The sequence below is a fragment of the Coturnix japonica genome, chromosome 19, assembly GCF_001577835.2.
Source record: "Coturnix japonica isolate 7356 chromosome 19, Coturnix japonica 2.1, whole genome shotgun sequence".
In the NCBI taxonomy this organism is placed as follows: domain Eukaryota; kingdom Metazoa; phylum Chordata; class Aves; order Galliformes; family Phasianidae; genus Coturnix; species Coturnix japonica.
Window position 1 is genome coordinate 6787030 of NC_029534.1, and position 17580 is coordinate 6804609.

Sequence of the window (17580 nt, forward strand, 5' to 3'; positions counted from 1 at the left end):
TGCTAGTAATTCATGTTTGAAATATGACATGGGCTGGCAGTATCATCTTATCAGCTACTTAATGTCATACTGACATTCTTATTTATCAGTAGCACCAGTGCTGTGTGGATCATACTCGAGGTGTATTTCTGAGATCCATGGATTCTTTTTCAGGTTAAAAAAGAAAAAGTCCCCAGCATCTATAATAACATTTGAAAAGAAACTTGACCCAGTTTTTGCTCTTACGTGCAGCTGTAAAGTCACCAGGCTTCTTCAGTGCTGATGAGGTTTGGAATTCAGAGGGAACATTTTGACGTGATTTGCTTTTCAAGGAATGATTTATTTATTTATTTATTTTGGGGGATGAATTAATTGAAATGTAGAAGCTGTAAAGAGTGTTGGATTAAGCTCTGAAGTGTTCTATTTTAGTTTGGCTGACAAAAACCTTAAGCTATTGGCCATTCAGTGTTGCTCCATCTGAATGGTGACGGCAAGGAAAGGAAAATGTCTTCCTGTAAATACAGTGCAATAGCTGTCATGAGCAGCATCAGTTCCTTGGTGCCTGGATGGTAAATAGCTCTTCCTGCAGTATGTGGGAACTTGCAGCTTGATTTTTGACAAGGATCAAAAGTATCTCATGGAGATACTTCATGACAGCACTTGATGATGGGACTATAGCAGTTCTTTGCCTTATTTGGAGCTTCTTAATCAGTATATACTGTTAGAAAATTGCCTTTGCTTGTGAAATAGGAAGGCAGGGCTGCTTTTGAGGACAGTCATATGCAGGTATATGGGAGATCTCTTCAAACTCCTTGTGTGTGGAGCTTGTGAAAAGTTTGAACAGGTTGCAGCTGATAATCAGATTTTGACTATGTGGGGAAACCTTGGGTGAAGAGTTACTTCTAGTCCAAACTAGTTTTGCTGTTGAATTCATGTTGTGCTCTACTGTCTTATAAGCCAGTAAGTGGTGACCACATTGTTTTTTTCTTGCAGAAATGCAGGCTGCTTGTGAGATGGGGCTGTTTGAAGTGTGTTGCTGGATGTTGTGCTGCTCTCAATTATACTCACAACTGGTGGTTTACAGATCATCTCTCTGGCTTGTGTGCAACATAAAATTGATCATAATACTACTTAATTTTCTTTTTGTATGATAATAACTGTACTTAACTTACAACAAACTTATAATACAATGTTGTAGTCAAAGAAAATTTAGGCAGCAGACTGCAGTTGTTGATAACTTTCCATTCTCTTTAAGATTAGAATATTGGATCTCATCATCTACCACTGCCTGGGTGAAATTACACATTTAATTTCTTCAGGTCTTTTTATTTTATGGTAAACATAATGTGTGTGGATTTTTGATGGTTCTTAGGCTGTTACATTTCTGTGACGTTACTGACCAAACCTTTTTTTCTCCTCTGACTCAATACAGTTACAGACATAGAGCTGAAGCGACTGAAGGATGCTTTTAAGAGAACTTGTGGACTCTCGTATTATATGACCCAACAGTGCTTCATCAGGGAAGTTCTTGGTGATGGAGTCCCTCCAAAAGTTGCTGAGGTAATCTGCAAGTTTCTTTGGGGAGGCGTGTGGTTGATAAGGCATCCCCATGGATGTGTGTACACAAATACGCCTATAGAGATATACAACCAAATTTAATTTCTATTTGTTATGCAGTACCAGAGTGTGTTCTGTGTCTGAAGATAATGTAGGAATTATGGCCCTTTTTATGCTCTTAGTGGATTTCTTGTTTGTTTGTTTTTTCCTGGCTCTAGAGTAGCTATATTAAGACTTAAGCTATAGTGTTCAGCAGAGCTGTGCATTTTCTTTTAAAGTAATAGCTCCAATGTAATATAAAGGTAAATTACTTACATATGCAGTGTAGCCTTGAAGGCATCTTTTGAAATCGGAATGATTAGAGGTAGAAAGGTTGGAATTCAAATTTCTGCCATAACACTGGGTCCAAATAGAGCAGAAATTTAGTTCTAATAATTTATCCCCTCAAGCATTTGCAAATGCATTAAACTTTGGTAATAGCAGATGATGATCTGAGCATCCTATGGGAGTTTAATGTGTTTGGGTAGCACTATGTCTCTCAGCAGAATGAAATTGCAAGTTCTATGTAATGTCTTTTGATAGAATGAGATCCTTCTATGCTGTGAGCCTCATTTAAACTCATTTGCCTTCAGACATCTTTCAGTAGTCTTGAGTGTATAGCAATGGAAGTGATGATAGGTGGACAAGGAGAGCATCTCCCAAAGGTATCATGCAGAACTATATAGACATAGGTGTCTTCAGGGAATCTGTCTGGTAATAACCTGAATTATGTCAGGTGATAACTTTGGTATGGAAGTGAATGAGATTTTGGACCTTCCTCCTACCTTGTTGCTCAGTGTTTCTGTGAAGGTGGTCTAGAACACCCACTGCAACTGCTAGTCTGCTTCCTATCGCTGCAAGGACAGCAGTGGCAGGTTTTTCTGTACCTTATTATAGAAATGGCAGTTAAGTAGTTAATAGAAAGTAGCTAGTCTGTGTTAGGTGTTTCCTTTGCTTCTGTTTGCTGGTATAGTGCTATGTGCCCAGCAGCTTTGGCATGGGCTCATGGCTGGTTTTGTTTGGTTACTCCCAGTTCTGGCTGAATTTTTGACATGGAAGCCACACCTGAGATGGTATGAGCTAGCGACTCATTCATGTGGATCTGGTATTTAGCTGTTTTCTTCCACCCTTTGCTTGTGCTGTAAGATGGAAGACTCTGGCTGCAGCAGTTACTGCTGTTACTGGAGAGAAGATTTTGGGGTCCTGCACCTTTCTTCTTGCTCCATTTAAGCAGTGTACTTCTTGTAGAACTGTAGCTCTTCCATGCTGAAGTACTCAAGGAAACGCATCTAACTTAGTATTGTGAACTGATGTTTCTGACATTCATCCTTGTACCTCAGTTCATTTTTTTGAGTACCTCAAGGGAGGCGTAAGCCAGCCCCTTCAGATATTAAACATACAGTCTGGAGGGGGGGGGGTGTTTCAACTACAGGTTTGAAGCCTCACTGCAGTCTTCTTGCTCATATTTATGGCAGTTAGTATGTTTCTGTTATTGCTCAGAAATCACTGGAAAGGGTCAAATTACCACCATGGTGATTTTTAAGTACTTTCTCATGAAATTCAAAATAAGTGATTAAACTTCTAAGAGCTGAATTTTCTGATCTGAATGACAAATAGTGATCAGCTGATAACCTCGAAAGTCTTCTGAACTATGCAGGAAGATTTTACTTTCTCTGAAGTCTTTTTCCAGGGTGAAGGAAAAACTTGCAGTCAAACTTTGTTAGATTTTACTTTACTGGTCTAAAAGAGACAAATCCTGGTGAGATAAAATTTAACTGATATAATGGCTTACAGGGAATGTAAAAATTTTGATGCTTGTCATGTCTTGGATAAACTGTTTCCTGGCATGTAGATCCAAGTGAGACAGTAGTGTTGGTCTTGTTTTGGGAGACATGATGCTCACATTTTGCAAAGGGATTTCAGTCTCTCAAGAATTGATTTTTCTCCTTAATACACTTTGTTGCAGTGGGCTGTCAGGCTCCTTTGAAAGGCACAGCTGATAATAGATTGCACTCGATTACACAGAATGTCCTGCACAGTTATGGTAGGATATAGGTGTTGTAGCATTTGGAATGTGATTTGTGCAGTTATTTCATAGCAGTTTCATGGTCAGCTTAATTCTAGCTACTTATTCTTGCCTAGAGGTCAACCTCTTTGAGTGAACTGGACTAGTAAAACCTGGTAACAAAAATGGTTATTTCAAATCCAAATTTGTTCCCTGATTTCATTCATAGTCCTGCTACATGAATGCTTGTTTTGGCATAGATAAAGGAAATGGGTTGTTGGAGTTGTTGGGCGGGGAAAGGTGCTGGGTTAAACCAGTGATAAAGCTGCAGTGTTGAGAGGCAGAGGAGGGAAAGTACTTTAAAACACAAAAATTGTGATCGTACTTAAATGCAGTTGGTAATTTATTTTATTTATGGCTTAGGATTATTATTCCTGTACATTTTTGTAAAATTTTAGTATATATAGCAATGCTCTCAGTGGATGCATCCAGTAGCTTTATGTTTTCAGTTCTGTTTATGAGAGGTCCTAATACCTGTGGGTCTTGTCCAGTGGTTTTCAAATGATTCTCTCTGCTCTGTTGGTGATTCACAGAGTAGTGGCTCTGTCAACAATGACATAGAAGCCCCACTGACCCCTGCTATTGCTATTTGGTTAAGTTGTGATATAAAGAATATGCTTTTATGGGAGAAGAATGGAAAAACGGTCCATAACTTCACATACACGTCCTGTTTGTAATGTTGTTCATTTAGAATGCAATGCAGAGCAAACACTGTTTAACACATTGTACATAATACTTAATTTATAAAAGTCGAGCTCAATTTCTTTATTTTGCCCTCTGTCTCCCTCTGTTCTTTTTTCTAAATATAACTTCTTTAAACTAAAGGTCAGCACATAAATCTACTATCCAAACTGTGATCAGTGACAAATCACTTTGTTCTGCCCTTTCACAGTAATGGTTCCCTTCATCTGCACTTAATGCTTTCTCTTTATGGTTAGATGCCCTGTGTGATACCTATAAGAAAATCATGCTAAAAAAACGGAAGTGCTGAAATAATTCTTTTGTATAAGAATAATGTATAAGTTCTGACTGCATTATTTTCCTATACCTGAAGTAGATATCTCTTTTGTGATACTAACAAGGGAATTTGTGGGAATGTATTTAGGGATTTAAAGGAGGAATGCAAGTTGGAAAAGCAGTACAACAACAGGTGTAAATCCCACTGTTAGCAGAATACCGTATTAACCTGGAGTGGTCATTGTAGCAATAGGGGCAGTGTACAAACAGTTAGAAGCCTGGTTGTTTTTTCCCTGTCACATCTTTACAAATCAGTGATTTTTTGATGGTTTAATGACAGCACATCTCCACTGATTGGGTAATGAAGCTCTTATTGCTCCAACAACCCCTTGGTAGTTCTGAGGTAATTGTACCCCAATCAGGAGGAGAGTCCACCTTTATTACCTTGATAAAGAAGAGTAGAGAAATAGCATCTGTGAATGAATCCTTCTTTGCAGGATTGTAGCTTTTAAAATAATATTTCTGTTCAGGAAAATTAGGTCTTTCACTAATTAAAAGACAGCTTTAAAACTCGAATATCTACACAGGTGTTTTAGAATTAATATTAAGTGTTAGCTGACTGTGAGGTAATTAACTAGAAAAAACATGCCAAATAGAGCCCTGCTGTAACTTCTTACTTTCCATTCTCTCTTAACTTTGTGGTTTAACTTCTGCTTTATTCTCCTAGGTTATCTACTGTTCATTTGGAGGAATATCCAAAGGGCTGCACTTCAATAACTTGATAGTTGGATTAGTTCTACTCACTAGAGGCAAAGAGGAGGAGAAAGCAAAATGTAAGTAATGTAACTCTAAAAAAGCAACAACAGGATAGTGTGTATAGACTATGCTATTTTACTTTGTATTTATGGGAGTTGGCAAAAGAAAATGGAAATATTTCTCAATTTAAACCTTATTGAGCTGTACTGGAATTGAATTGATGCAAGTTTTCAGTGCTTTAATTGTTGCATTGCTTTTTGGCAGTAGTTGCTTAAACGCTTCTCTTCTTCAGACATTTTCAGTCTCTTTTCTAATGAATCTGGGAGTTATGTGGTTCGTGATGAGATGGAGAAGATGCTGCATGTGGTTGATGGGAAAGTCCCAGAGTCTCTCAAGAAATGTTTCTCTGAGGTATTTCATGCAAATTTTATCTTATCACATTAAATAAGTGACTATTGCATAGTGCAGTTATTCTGCCATATATATACTGGTACCTTGTTTAAGCATTGGAAAAGTTATTTGTCTTGTAATACACATGTGTTTTGCACTTATGTAAGGAGCAACTTGGTGTGTACATGCAAGAGTTTACCATCCTGCTTTGCTTACTGTGCTGCTTCGGAAGATATTGTGGTATCAATTGAATTTAAGTATGAATTTCACTAGTATAATTTTATTTATCTGTTCATTATTCTGTTGCAGTTGGAAAAGAAAGTTCAAATGCAGATCAGTGAGGAGAAAGAAATCCTGCTCCTTTGATTAAAAATAATAATAATAAAAGCCACCACTGCTTGGTGGTTTTAATTATTATTAATAATAGCTTTAGAATAGTCCTTATGTCTCACTGTGCCTACCAGGAGCTACAAGATTTATTTATGTATTATGTTCTTTGAGAAATGTAATTTTTATGATGCTTTCCAAATATTAAACGGGCTGCTTGTATTGACTTGTAGGTATTCACAGCTACTTCTTTCTCACCAGACACCCTAAAAAAAATAAAAGCCAGGTTTGTTTGATGTGTTTGTTTCTTTTGGTATTAGAGGGCTACAGACCAGTAAAATCTAGTTGTTGTTCTATATGCTACTGAAGTAGTTGAGGAGCTTAAATTGTGGATTTTGTTACCGTATTACCCCTTACTTTGTATGGTGTTCTGTATTTATGGTAACTTTGGTGTGCTGTGAGGCTTCTGACTAGCACTGGCTGAGACAAACTTGTTTAACCTGGCATGGTATCATGTTGGCTTTGTGGGCAGTGATTACATTCTTCATTCTTGACTGGAATCATAAATCATACGTATGCTGCAGTCCAGTTTCTGGAGCTGTCCCACTTCAATATTTCCTATATTTAATTTCCCGCCAATATAGTATGATGAATTATACCCTAAAAGTTAATTGCATGCTGTCCAAGAAATCTAGAAATACTTTAAGAATATCTTGCAGGCAGAGAAGTATCAATCTGATTTGATACCATTTTCCTGCTCCAGAAAATATTCTTTATTGATTATCTTTTAAAAGAAGAATAGTGTAATGACCCACTCTGCAGTATTTACTGACCTGTTAATCATACTGGGTCTTTGCTGGAGAGTGAGAATGTTTAATGTTCCTGTTGTGGGCTTTCCTTCCTGCCATATGGCAGATGAGTTTATGCTTTCCAGGGTGATGTTTATGGGTGCTCTAATTCTTTCTTTTAGAATTACTGTACGTGCTTATCTAGAACTGTGAACATTGGAGTTTCTCTCTTTTCCTCATTCCTTTTTCAAAAATAAAGGAAATAAATGCAGTGGTATCTGCATTGCTCTGGCTGCTTGAGTTCTACTGTGGCTCATCTGTAAAATTTAAATGGTTCAAGTGGTTTTTCTGTCAAAACTTTCCTGTCCTTTGTCCTTCTTGTTGCTCCAATCAATTAGAGTGACACAAGAGTGTTATGAAACATAGCATAGCTCTTCTTCCATTTACAGAAACCTGTGGGGGAAAAAATGTAGTGGGAGAGGTAGTAAGAAAATGATGGTGTGTCTGATCCGAACTTCTGGATAATGGTTCAGAGAAGAGTAAGGAGGCAATTTGATCTGCATGTATTTATAGGAGAAAAACGTAACATTAATGTAGGAAAAAGAGGCAGAGAAGAGCAGTGTCTGGAATCTGAAACAATCCATTACAACTAGAATATGAAGCAAATGATTTAGCAGTAATGGTGATTAACTGTTTTCTGCAGTTGGCAGTTGCTGTTAGTCCACAGCCAAGTGCAGGTTGTTGGGTTCCCTAGAAATGTAATTCAGTGAAGTTTAATGGTCTGTGATATTAGGGAAGTTTAACCAGTCAATGGCTTCAAATGCTTTTTAGTTTGCAGACTCTTGTTTATTTCCCATAGTCATTTGGACCTCCAGATAATGAGTTTGTATGCTGATAGTAGGCTTGCTTTTATTTTCAGTATTTCTATACGTTGTCTACAAAGCTAAGCTGGCTGATCGCTGTGATTTCATGGCCACGTCTTGCAAACTGCTCAGCTAAATGTTTTAAACAACCTCTTGTGCATTTAAATTCTGTGGATCTGTGGTTTTCATACGCTCCTGAACAGCCAATTCTGTAAGACATCCAGCAAGAGGAACTTGAGTTAGGAGATACCATGAATGTCACATTTGCATATACGCTATGAAGTGGTTTTTGGACAACAGACACATAAATTTTGAATGCTTCTGTAGTGATTCTTCATGCTATTAGTTATTTGCAATCTAAACTTTCTGTGTTAGGTTTTGCATACTTACACAGATACAATGGAACGTTTATGGTGTTTTTTTTAGCATCAGCCATTCAGCACAAAAGAGCTTTTATCTGCCATAATAAGCTCAAATTCATAAAAATAACTACTGCTCTTCTGAGTTGTAAGAAACCATTTTTTGTCTAATCCCTATAAACCAAGGTTCAGATTCAGGTTCTTTCCAAGGGCCGCGTTGAGTAGGAGGCTGAAATTCAGAGAGGGCTGAGGAGTCTAATTTCCTTCCCTGTGCTGTATTTCAGGATGGAATGGAAAAGTAGGCACAGCTCCAAATAATCTTAGTGCTTATTTTTATAAGAGATTATTGTTCTTATGGCTAAGTGGTTCCTGTTTAATGAGACTGAGAAAGAAGAGGAAAACAGTTACGTTTTCTTATTTTCTAATAGGGTGAAAAGGTAAACTATGAGAAGTTCAGGGTTTGGCTGTTGCACAACAAAGATGCTTTCACGTTTTCCCGTTGGCTGCTGTCTGGAGGTGTGTATGTGACGCTCACTGATGATAGTGACACTCCTACCTTCTATCAAACCCTGGCTGGAGTCACACACTGTAAGTAAAAGATGGTTATTTTACATGCTTCTTAAAACTACTTCAGAGATCAAAAACTGTAGCCTTGCTGCAGTTGCAGACAAGCAAACAGAGCTTGTCTATGCAACTTGTTCTCTGCTTTTTATGCTGTGATATGTAAAACGTTATGGAAAAGGATACTATTTTTAAGAGAGAACAGCATTTAATAACCGCATTTCCTATGGAAAACGATGGGTACAAGGGTTGATTTAAAAAAAATAAAAATAAATACATTTCTCAACAAGTATACCAATCTAAAGAGATTTGACAGGTGTGGTATTTGCTCTTCCAGATATGGTGTGTCATGAAACTGTTGAGACAGCTTTGATGATAATGTTTGCTTCAAAAATAAATATGGCCCCCTAATCTGTTTCCTACAGTAAAATAAGCAATATTCCTGACGTATGATGTAGTCAGGGAACTCAGTTAAGTAAAGAGAAGCCCCCTCAGGATCTGCATGTAGGAATGATCTCCAGAGAACAAATGCTTCCTTATGTCTGTATTTTGATGTAAAAGGAGGAGCAGCTGTTTTTGTAGATGAAATGTAAAAACAAAAGGCTGGCAGATCAGATGTGGTGTGCATGTATAATGTAAGCACACAGCGCAGTAGTCTAGGGGACTTGATATCCCTTAGGAAAAGGGTGTTTGCTATTGAGATATCAGTGGCTGGAACAATCTGCTTGTGCTTTAAGCACTCAGATTTCTTTGCTGGTGGAGCCTGGCGTTGTATCTCTTTAATAGTTGAATTACTTGTATAAAATTGCATATAGTTTTTTCTTTTGCTTTTAAGTGTGAGCATTCAAATTCTGTTTTGACTATCTAAAATGAAAGCACATAATAAAACCACCAGGATTTATAGATAGGTAACTTATTTGCATTACAAGAGAGACTACGGTAGTCATGGAGGCTTCAGAAAACCACTCTGAAGACTGATAGACAAGTTAGAGGAAGAGGTAAGCTAAAAGGACAAAAGGGAATAATAATAAGAAAACCTTTTTGAGTTGTATAGTTCCTGTGGGTGTTTGGTGGTTTGGGTTTTTTTTTAATCTAGGAGATATACAAGCATGGTTGTTCCTTTGTGTTCTGGTTTGTATGGTTTTGTGATCTGTTGGAGAAGCAACTTCATCTTTAAAGCCTTGTGGAAAAATGCAGAATTCCAGGTCTCTGCTGGGTGTTCCAGCAGTAACTGTATATTCTGAAGGGAAAGAAAGACCCAAACCCTTGCATTCAGGGAAAAAATAAATAAATATGTTGCTATGTATGAGATCAGGCTACTGAGAAATTCAGTGTATTGGAGCAGCTGTCAGCATTGTGCTTCTTCACCAGCAGCTTACTTGGAGAAGCTCTAGAGTGCTCATAATGAAAGTGGAAGTGAACAAGAAGCAAAGTTTTCATTTGTCAGTATTAAAAAGCTGAAATAAAAAGAAATACTTGTCAGCGCTTGAAATAATTATTGAATCTTCAGGTATACAGTGAATCTGGTTTTTGTGTCATTCAGGAGAATAGCATAGCTTATACTTAGTACTGAATCAGTAAAGTGTTTCAAGCTGTGAGGTGTTTGCAGGTTTGGTATACTTGACCTTGACTGGAAAGCTTACATTACAGGGTGTGTTTGGACTGCTAGATAAAATTAAACTTTCCTGTAGTTCTGTTATCTTACAGTAAGTGTTGTTAACAGCAAAACCAATGTATTTGTGCTGTGTTAGGGCGGCTGCAGCTTGGTATCATTTAAAGGACAGATGTGGGAAACTGACTGCACTTGGAGATAGTAGGAAGACAAACTGGTGAACTGCCCAGCCCTCCCAAAGCCTGAAAACAAATGCTTTTCATTGTGTCCGATGGTTTCCCTTGAGACTTGAGGCAGCATAGGAATCTCACAACAGATGCAAAAGGATAATCTGAATGCTTGTGTGCTTAAAAGTAATTGCAGTGAACGAGATATGAACACCTGGGGCCTTGCTTTTTGTTTTAAGTTCAGTATTTACAGTCTAGTTAAATCAATCTAAAGAACAAGAAAGTAATCTTAACCCAGCTGAATGGATAGAACATAGGAGTTCCTGTTCTCTGAAGTCAGGCTTGTTTGTAATTCTTCTGATGAGGATAATAGTTGTCCTTTGGGAGAAGAGGGAGCAGAAAGAATGTTGAGTAAACCCAGACAGATGCTGTTAGCAGAACGTATTGAGAGAGTGCAGATTGAGAATTTCTACTCTCAGCTGAAAACTCATTAATGAAACTCAATGGTGTGGTGTCATTGTATCCCCACTGCTGGGGCTGTGCTCAAGCCCCAGCTCTGTGTGTTCTGTTAAACAACTGATGGGATGGGAAAAAATCCGGGCAATAAAATAGGGAACATTAACATTGATTTAGAAATTGACAGTGAGCGTTGTACTGCAAGGCACCAGTGATTCCATTTACATTTGTTTAATGAGCCAGGCTCTCAGGGAAACAAAGGAATTCTAATTTTTCAGTTGTAAATAACATTTGTTTTGGGATGCAGATGACTTCAATTATTTTTCTCAAAACATAATTGGAAATTAAACTTCAGAGATGCAGGAAGTTACACACACTTGCTGCTTTTAATCAAATTCTGTTCCATTTCACTTAGATCAAAAATATGAATCATTTTATTTAAAAGTTACCAAAATAACTTAATGTTTTCTTGGACTGTTCCCCACAAGTAGTGCAGTGGTTATGAGTCTCTCCTCTGTGCAGGCAGTGACAAACTGGCACCCATTTGGGTTGTCTCAGTTTTCTGGTGTCGTTGAATACTTCTTGGTTTTGTTTAGTTGATCATCATATTGAATAGCATTGTAGTGGGATGTGTAAATCAAAGGCAATCCTGTCAGGTACTACTACCTAAATCTACATTTCTCTGCAGGAGAAAGTTTCCAGGAAACTATTGTTAAGTCCTCAGTAACTGCAAATCAAACACCTGATCTCCTCTGGTTCACTAAAATCCAAACACAGTCATTCAGCAATACAGTGGCTGTTGTTCTGGTGCCCTGGCAGGTGGGTGCTCAGTATCTGAGGGGTTCTGAGCCCATCCCACCTGCACAGTGAAGCTCTCTGCTGCTCACTTTAGCAGATGGATGCAGAGGAACAGGGGCATCTGGAAAGGTGAGGTGTTATGGCCTGGATGGCCATAATTCTTCTGATGCAGCGTAAGTGGTGTTGCCTTTTTGCAGCTGTATCTATCTGGTGTATCCCGTTGCCCTGTGCTGGGCCTACACACTCGGGTTTTCTGTCCTTTTCTGTGAGGAGAATAGTCCCCTTTACAGAGGCAGCATACTGACAGGCCATGTAATTTGTCATTCTCCGTCATCCTATTCTTGTGTCACTCAGTTTGTACTAACTGACATCCTAATACTCTTCTGAGGGACCATCTTCTGTTGTCAGAAAAATTGATCAAAACCCTTCGCTTTTCTGACAGCTCTCACAGAGATTCAGTACGACAGTGTTTAATCAGTATAATGACTATATTTTAGAACGTAGTTATTGCTGATTTAACATAATAAATGAGAGAAGCCCTGGATAACTGGATGGCATGATTGCAAAGCAAGAGTGAGTTTTTGAAACTGAAGTTGAAACCGAGTGCTGTGTAAGTAACCTCTTCTGTCAGAGCAGTTCATGATGCACATGTAAATCTGTGCAGCACAGTGGGGTGTTTCCTTCACGTGGGCTGCTGGGATTTGTTTTTCTGCTTCTTCAGTTGTGGTACCCACCCCTGAAACACCATCTCTTCATGATGTGCAGAAGGCACCTGTGTAAGGTGGTTCTGAAAATTCAGTCTTTTAAATTAAAGGTGCTTTTAGGAATACATTCTGTGCTCTCCTGGTTTTTTGGGATGTGTGATTGCATGCTTTGAAGCGAGGTGTCGTGCTTTATGCTTCTGCAGTGTGTGTTCAAATCCTGAAGGCAGTGATACATACTATATTCTGCTAGGTGAGTGTCAGGTAGAGCCTGATGCACTATAGCATCTTGGTTGAAGTTGTTGTATTCCCTTCTTTGTGTGTCCTTTAATATATATTTTTTAATTTTAATTAAGAAAGCAAAGGGGGGGGGGATGGATGATGGTGGGGGTGGAAGTATTCCAGCAGAGCAGGCCAATAAGAAGCCGCCTCAGTGTCACTTAAGCTGCATCTTGCCACTTTGTTATCCTCTTAGTTCCCAGGTTATTTTATGTCTCGCAAAGCAGCTCTTTGTGCCCCAGGTCCCAGAATCTTCCATGCGTTAATTTGAAAGTGGTGAGCAGCCACGTTCAGACAGGAGCGCTGCCTGCATTCACCATTCAGCATTGGGTCTGGCCTGGGTGGGTGGCGATGAGCAGCGCTGTGCCTGGGGACTGGGCTTTGCCTGCAGGCTGTCATGGTGAGCAGAGAAGTGAGCCGAGTTTCAGGTAAAATGTTGAGAATATGGTATGCTTCTGCTGCTGTGAACCAGAGAGGATTGTGCCATTAGGTAGGTATAAATTGAATCATTCATAAAATATATTCAGATGTGCGTGTGGTTCATTCTGATGCTGTTTAAAAAACACAAAAAAAATTGAGTTACAATGAAGAGTGCTTTATTTCATTTCTTTTTAGTGTTTATTGCTGACATTGCAGCCTATCAGTCACAGTGTACTGGATGGTTTTAAATTGGCTTGCTTTCAGTAGGTGTGCAGTTCTTGCTAGAAAGCATTAGTCTACCTATTCTTCCTTTGCTGTATGAAGGCTCCAGTTCACACCTGTGCTGGCTGTTGTCTCATCCCTGTGGTCCTGCTTGTCTGACAGTGAGTCTCAGAGCTGAACTAGAAATTGCTGTTCTTGATCCTACAGATCTGAAAGTGTTCCACACTTTAATAGAGAAATGGCAAGAGGAAAATGAAATATCAGTTCACCATCGCATGGTTGCTTATGCTTACATTTCACCAGTGCCTAATGTGTGTCACCTTGAATAATTACATATCTTTAATTGACAAAAACGAGTATTTGCCTAAAAAAGCTATTCTGTTCTTATGTTTGGGGTTATGTTATATTTAGAAGATTAAATAAGATAACATAAATAACATTTATATTTTGACACACTAAATAAAAGCCGACTTTGCACCTTCTGATTTGGTTTGTGCAGGCATTAGAAACAGGAAAATTATGCTTTGAAAAGTTAAAATAGTCAATGCAAAGGCTATTACAAGGAAGATGGCATTTTTTCGTACACATCAGTGTAAGTACATAAACATTAGGACAGTAAGTAGTCTTTATCACGCTTCATTTAAACTTCAGTATCAAATGTGATTGTATGTAAATACCCGCAGTGGCAAAGGATTCCTCTTTAGGTGCAATGAGGAATGTATGGTGCACTACGTATGCTGAGATTAATTTGTGACATTATGTGGGAAAAATAAGCAATGAAGAAATTACCTAACAGCTGGCTTCTGCTCTTCAGAATCTCTATCAGAATGCTGATACTGCAGCTCTTATATGACACCTTGCATGCTCTTTCAGTGTGGTAGCACGCTGATCCCTGTAGGGGCAGTGAGACTGAGAAAGAGTGTATTTTATCTGGCAGACTCTTTCTCACCTGTTGCTGTACTGCCCACTGTGAGACAGGAGTGTCCCTGAGCCATCACAGCACTGTGTTTCGTGGCATGTACCAGCTGCTTTCCATCCCTCTCTGGCTGTTCCACTTCGGGCCATGGAAATGCCTACATCAGTGTCAAGCATCTGTGATGTTTCTACGTGCTGATCTTCAAAGAAATAACTGTCCTGTTACTCCTTGAATTCTAGTAGAATCATATTCCTTTATATGTGTAGATTAGTGTTTCCATATGTATTCCAACACAACCAAGAGCCAGCAGATGACAGTTCAGATAAGGGAACTGATCCAGCTGGGAAGGAGGAGGAGAGAAGAAACAAATCAGTTTGTCTGCAGGATCAGTTCCCTTATCTCACTTACCATGTAAATACACAATAGCTGATAGTGGTGCAAGCAAGGATGCTGCAGAGCACATTTGGCACTGAATGGAAGGTAAGTTGGAGATACATGAGGAATACACGACCCTCAAGCTGCAGCTTTTGTGTGGATGTTCTGCACATCAGCATCTTATCTGTTTTGTGCCTGTGCTGAATGTACGTAGGAGAAGGAGGGCTCATTTTCATTGAATTTGCTTTTCTAGTTGTTGCCTAAAAACACAGGGAGATTCAAACCCTTCCTGCTCCTCGAGCCTGACTCCAGGTGTTAATCTTTGGTTAACAATTTCCAAACTTTCTTCTGATGAGGGTATGATGTTGGATGCTTTGTGCTGTGTGATGCTACCTGCCTGTTGGGTAGCTGCAGTTAGATCATGCCTGTGTTACCTAACCTAGTATTTGGAATTAATTACTGCTATAAATGGCATAAATAGGAAAAATCGATACAATTTTAACTTGACATGTGACTTTTTTGGTTTTTTCTTAAGCTTTACAGGATTATTATTGTTTCTGTAGACTAAAACAGGCCAAATAGCTCAAGTTAAACCTATTAGAAAGCTGGCATGGATTTAAAGGCTCAGAACCATCTGGGAATGGGATCACACGTAGTGGTTCTTAATATAGACAGCTTTGTCATTACATATCTATTAGAGAACCAATTAATTTGCACTGACCTGAAGCAGTGTTGTGACACACTTGCATATGTAAAAAGGTTAAAAGTATTGTTGAGCAGAAACTTAAATATATATATATATATATATATGATATTAATTTCAAGGGTAAAACTACAGCTGACCTGTAAAACTTAAATCAGCCTTTGTGTATGTCTTGAAAGAAAACTCAGCTTTTCCCTCTGCCTATTTTTATTCACCTTTGCCTAATGCCTTTTTACTCAGTCTTTTTCCTTTTCCCTTTCTTTACATCAGATTCTGAGTTCCTTGCTATAAAGTCACTTTGGGGTTTATGTAATCCCTCTGCAATGTTGACCAGATTTCTAGGTGCGTTTATGGTAAAAGCAGCAAAGTAAAATAAAATACTTGTTTTGAAATAATGCTGGAATAGAGCATGAATGGCACATCGAAATTCAGCCTTACTACTGTATAAGTAGGCCCAGGCTTTCATATAGGGATTTTTCAAGGGCACCCAAGTGCTGTGTTGTTTTTTTTTTCCTTTAAGAGTTCTGGCTGATTTTTTTAATGCTGCTTTACATCCATTTTAGAGCACTTAAATACTGGCTACTTTTGAAAGATGATGTTGCCATATATTCTATGTGTTAATTCACTGAGAGCATGTGAAAATGAATAGATTGCTGGGGCCTTTTGTAGTGTGTTCATTTCTGTACTTCTAAACACTGATCTCTTGCTGAGCACTCTCCTTGGCATTAAATAGTTAAAGTTAATTTGTAGGTAAACCAAGTAATAACAGAACTTTATAGCTTGTATCTTTATTATTTACATGCGTGAATCAGACAGAAAAAAATAGCACCGTTCTCTTTGTAACAACATAGTGCTGTAATCATGTTTAGTGCTCAGTTCTAACATGGTCCAGATGTTACTGGAACTTCTTTTCTTTGTGTTGGTTGTACAGTGGAAGAATCTGACATCATTGATCTCGAGAAACGATACTGGCTGCTAAAAGCTCAATCAAGAACTGGACGCTTTGATTTAGAAACATTTGCTCCCTTGGTTTCCCCTCCTATTCATCCATCTCTGAGTGAAGGTATGGAACTGTGGCAGAGCACGTGAGGAAGTGGTGTGCTGTGGTGCTGGGGCCCTGATGGCCTCCTGACATACAAATTTTAAGGCTTCAGAAATGGGGTTGTGTTGTGGAGTTGTTTCTTTTTTTAAAGTATTTTAAGCTTAAATTCATTTCACTGACTTAGGAAGGAATGTTGGGAATGAGAAATGATGCCTGGGAATCTGCATTTGTTGTGAAACAGAATGATGAAGGGAGGGAGGGAGGAGGTTGTTCTTTATTACACTTATTTAAAATCAGTTAAAATTAGAAATGTTTGTATTTGTCCTTGCAATGTGAGCTGTTGCAATTCATGTAGGTGCTGCTGTCAGCTGTTTCAGTCAGGTGCTGTAACAGATGCTTTGTGGTTTGCAGGTTTGTTTAATGCCTTTGATGAAAACCGAGACAATCACATAGATTTTAAAGAAATTTCCTGTGGGCTCTCAGCATGTTGCAGGGGACCCTTGGCAGAAAGGCAGAAGTGTAAGTATGCAAAACATTAACTATTAATTTTAGAGAACTTCACTTTCAGCACGTACGCTTAGTTGTTTTCACCTTCTTAGAAATTTCTTTCACTTGAGCGTGTTCAGAAGTTAAAAAATGAAATGAAGTTTTAAGTAGGAAGTCTTCCCTTTTTAAAACGTGATGAAACTGAGTTCCTGTGTGCTTCCATAGCTGTTGCTTTGGAAATTATGTTGCAGTGTTCTGTAGTTGGTGTGTTTTGTCCTGTTTGCTGTCAACTTTCAGCTGGCTCCTTCCCTGCAAAGTAGTTGTTCCGCTTTGGAAGAGAGTTCCTTCCATACTTCTCTAAAGCTGCATTGCTGGAACTTAAAGGCATTTACTGGGAATTTCTGTATGCACATATGTTCCCTGCTAAGTCACATCAGAAAACACAGCAGAAAATTGCAGGAGTCTAGATTACAGTTTATTAAACACAGCTGCTCCATTTCCTCACTACCACATGCATCCTGCCTCATCAAAACTGTCAGCACTAAATCATGTTCTTGTGACTCTGCACACTTGCATTCTGCAAGGGGAAAAAAACAGTTGTTGAGTGGTCCTAATTCACAAAAGTAATTTCCTTTTTTTCCTCCAGTTTGCTTCAAGGTTTTTGACATTGACCGGGATGGTGTGCTGTCTCGCACGGAACTTACAGAAATGGTGGTTGCACTTTTAGAGGTCTGGAAAGATAACCGTACTGATAAAATACCT

The 17580-nt window shown here is 38.6% G+C and overlaps 1 protein-coding gene across 2 annotated transcripts in view; it reads left to right on the plus strand.

Annotated features, from left to right (window-relative positions):
* Positions 1-17580, plus strand: part of USP32 (ubiquitin specific peptidase 32) — a 59383-nt gene that overhangs the window by 14183 nt on the left and 27620 nt on the right. For both annotated transcript variants that reach the window (XM_015880897.2, XM_015880898.2), the window contains exons 2-8: positions 1412-1539; positions 5325-5430; positions 5646-5764; positions 8509-8668; positions 16222-16353; positions 16744-16851; positions 17465-17580. In XM_015880897.2, coding sequence (XP_015736383.1) covers positions 1412-1539; positions 5325-5430; positions 5646-5764; positions 8509-8668; positions 16222-16353; positions 16744-16851; positions 17465-17580 — 869 coding nt within the window. The remainder of the gene's footprint in view (positions 1-1411; positions 1540-5324; positions 5431-5645; positions 5765-8508; positions 8669-16221; positions 16354-16743; positions 16852-17464) is intronic.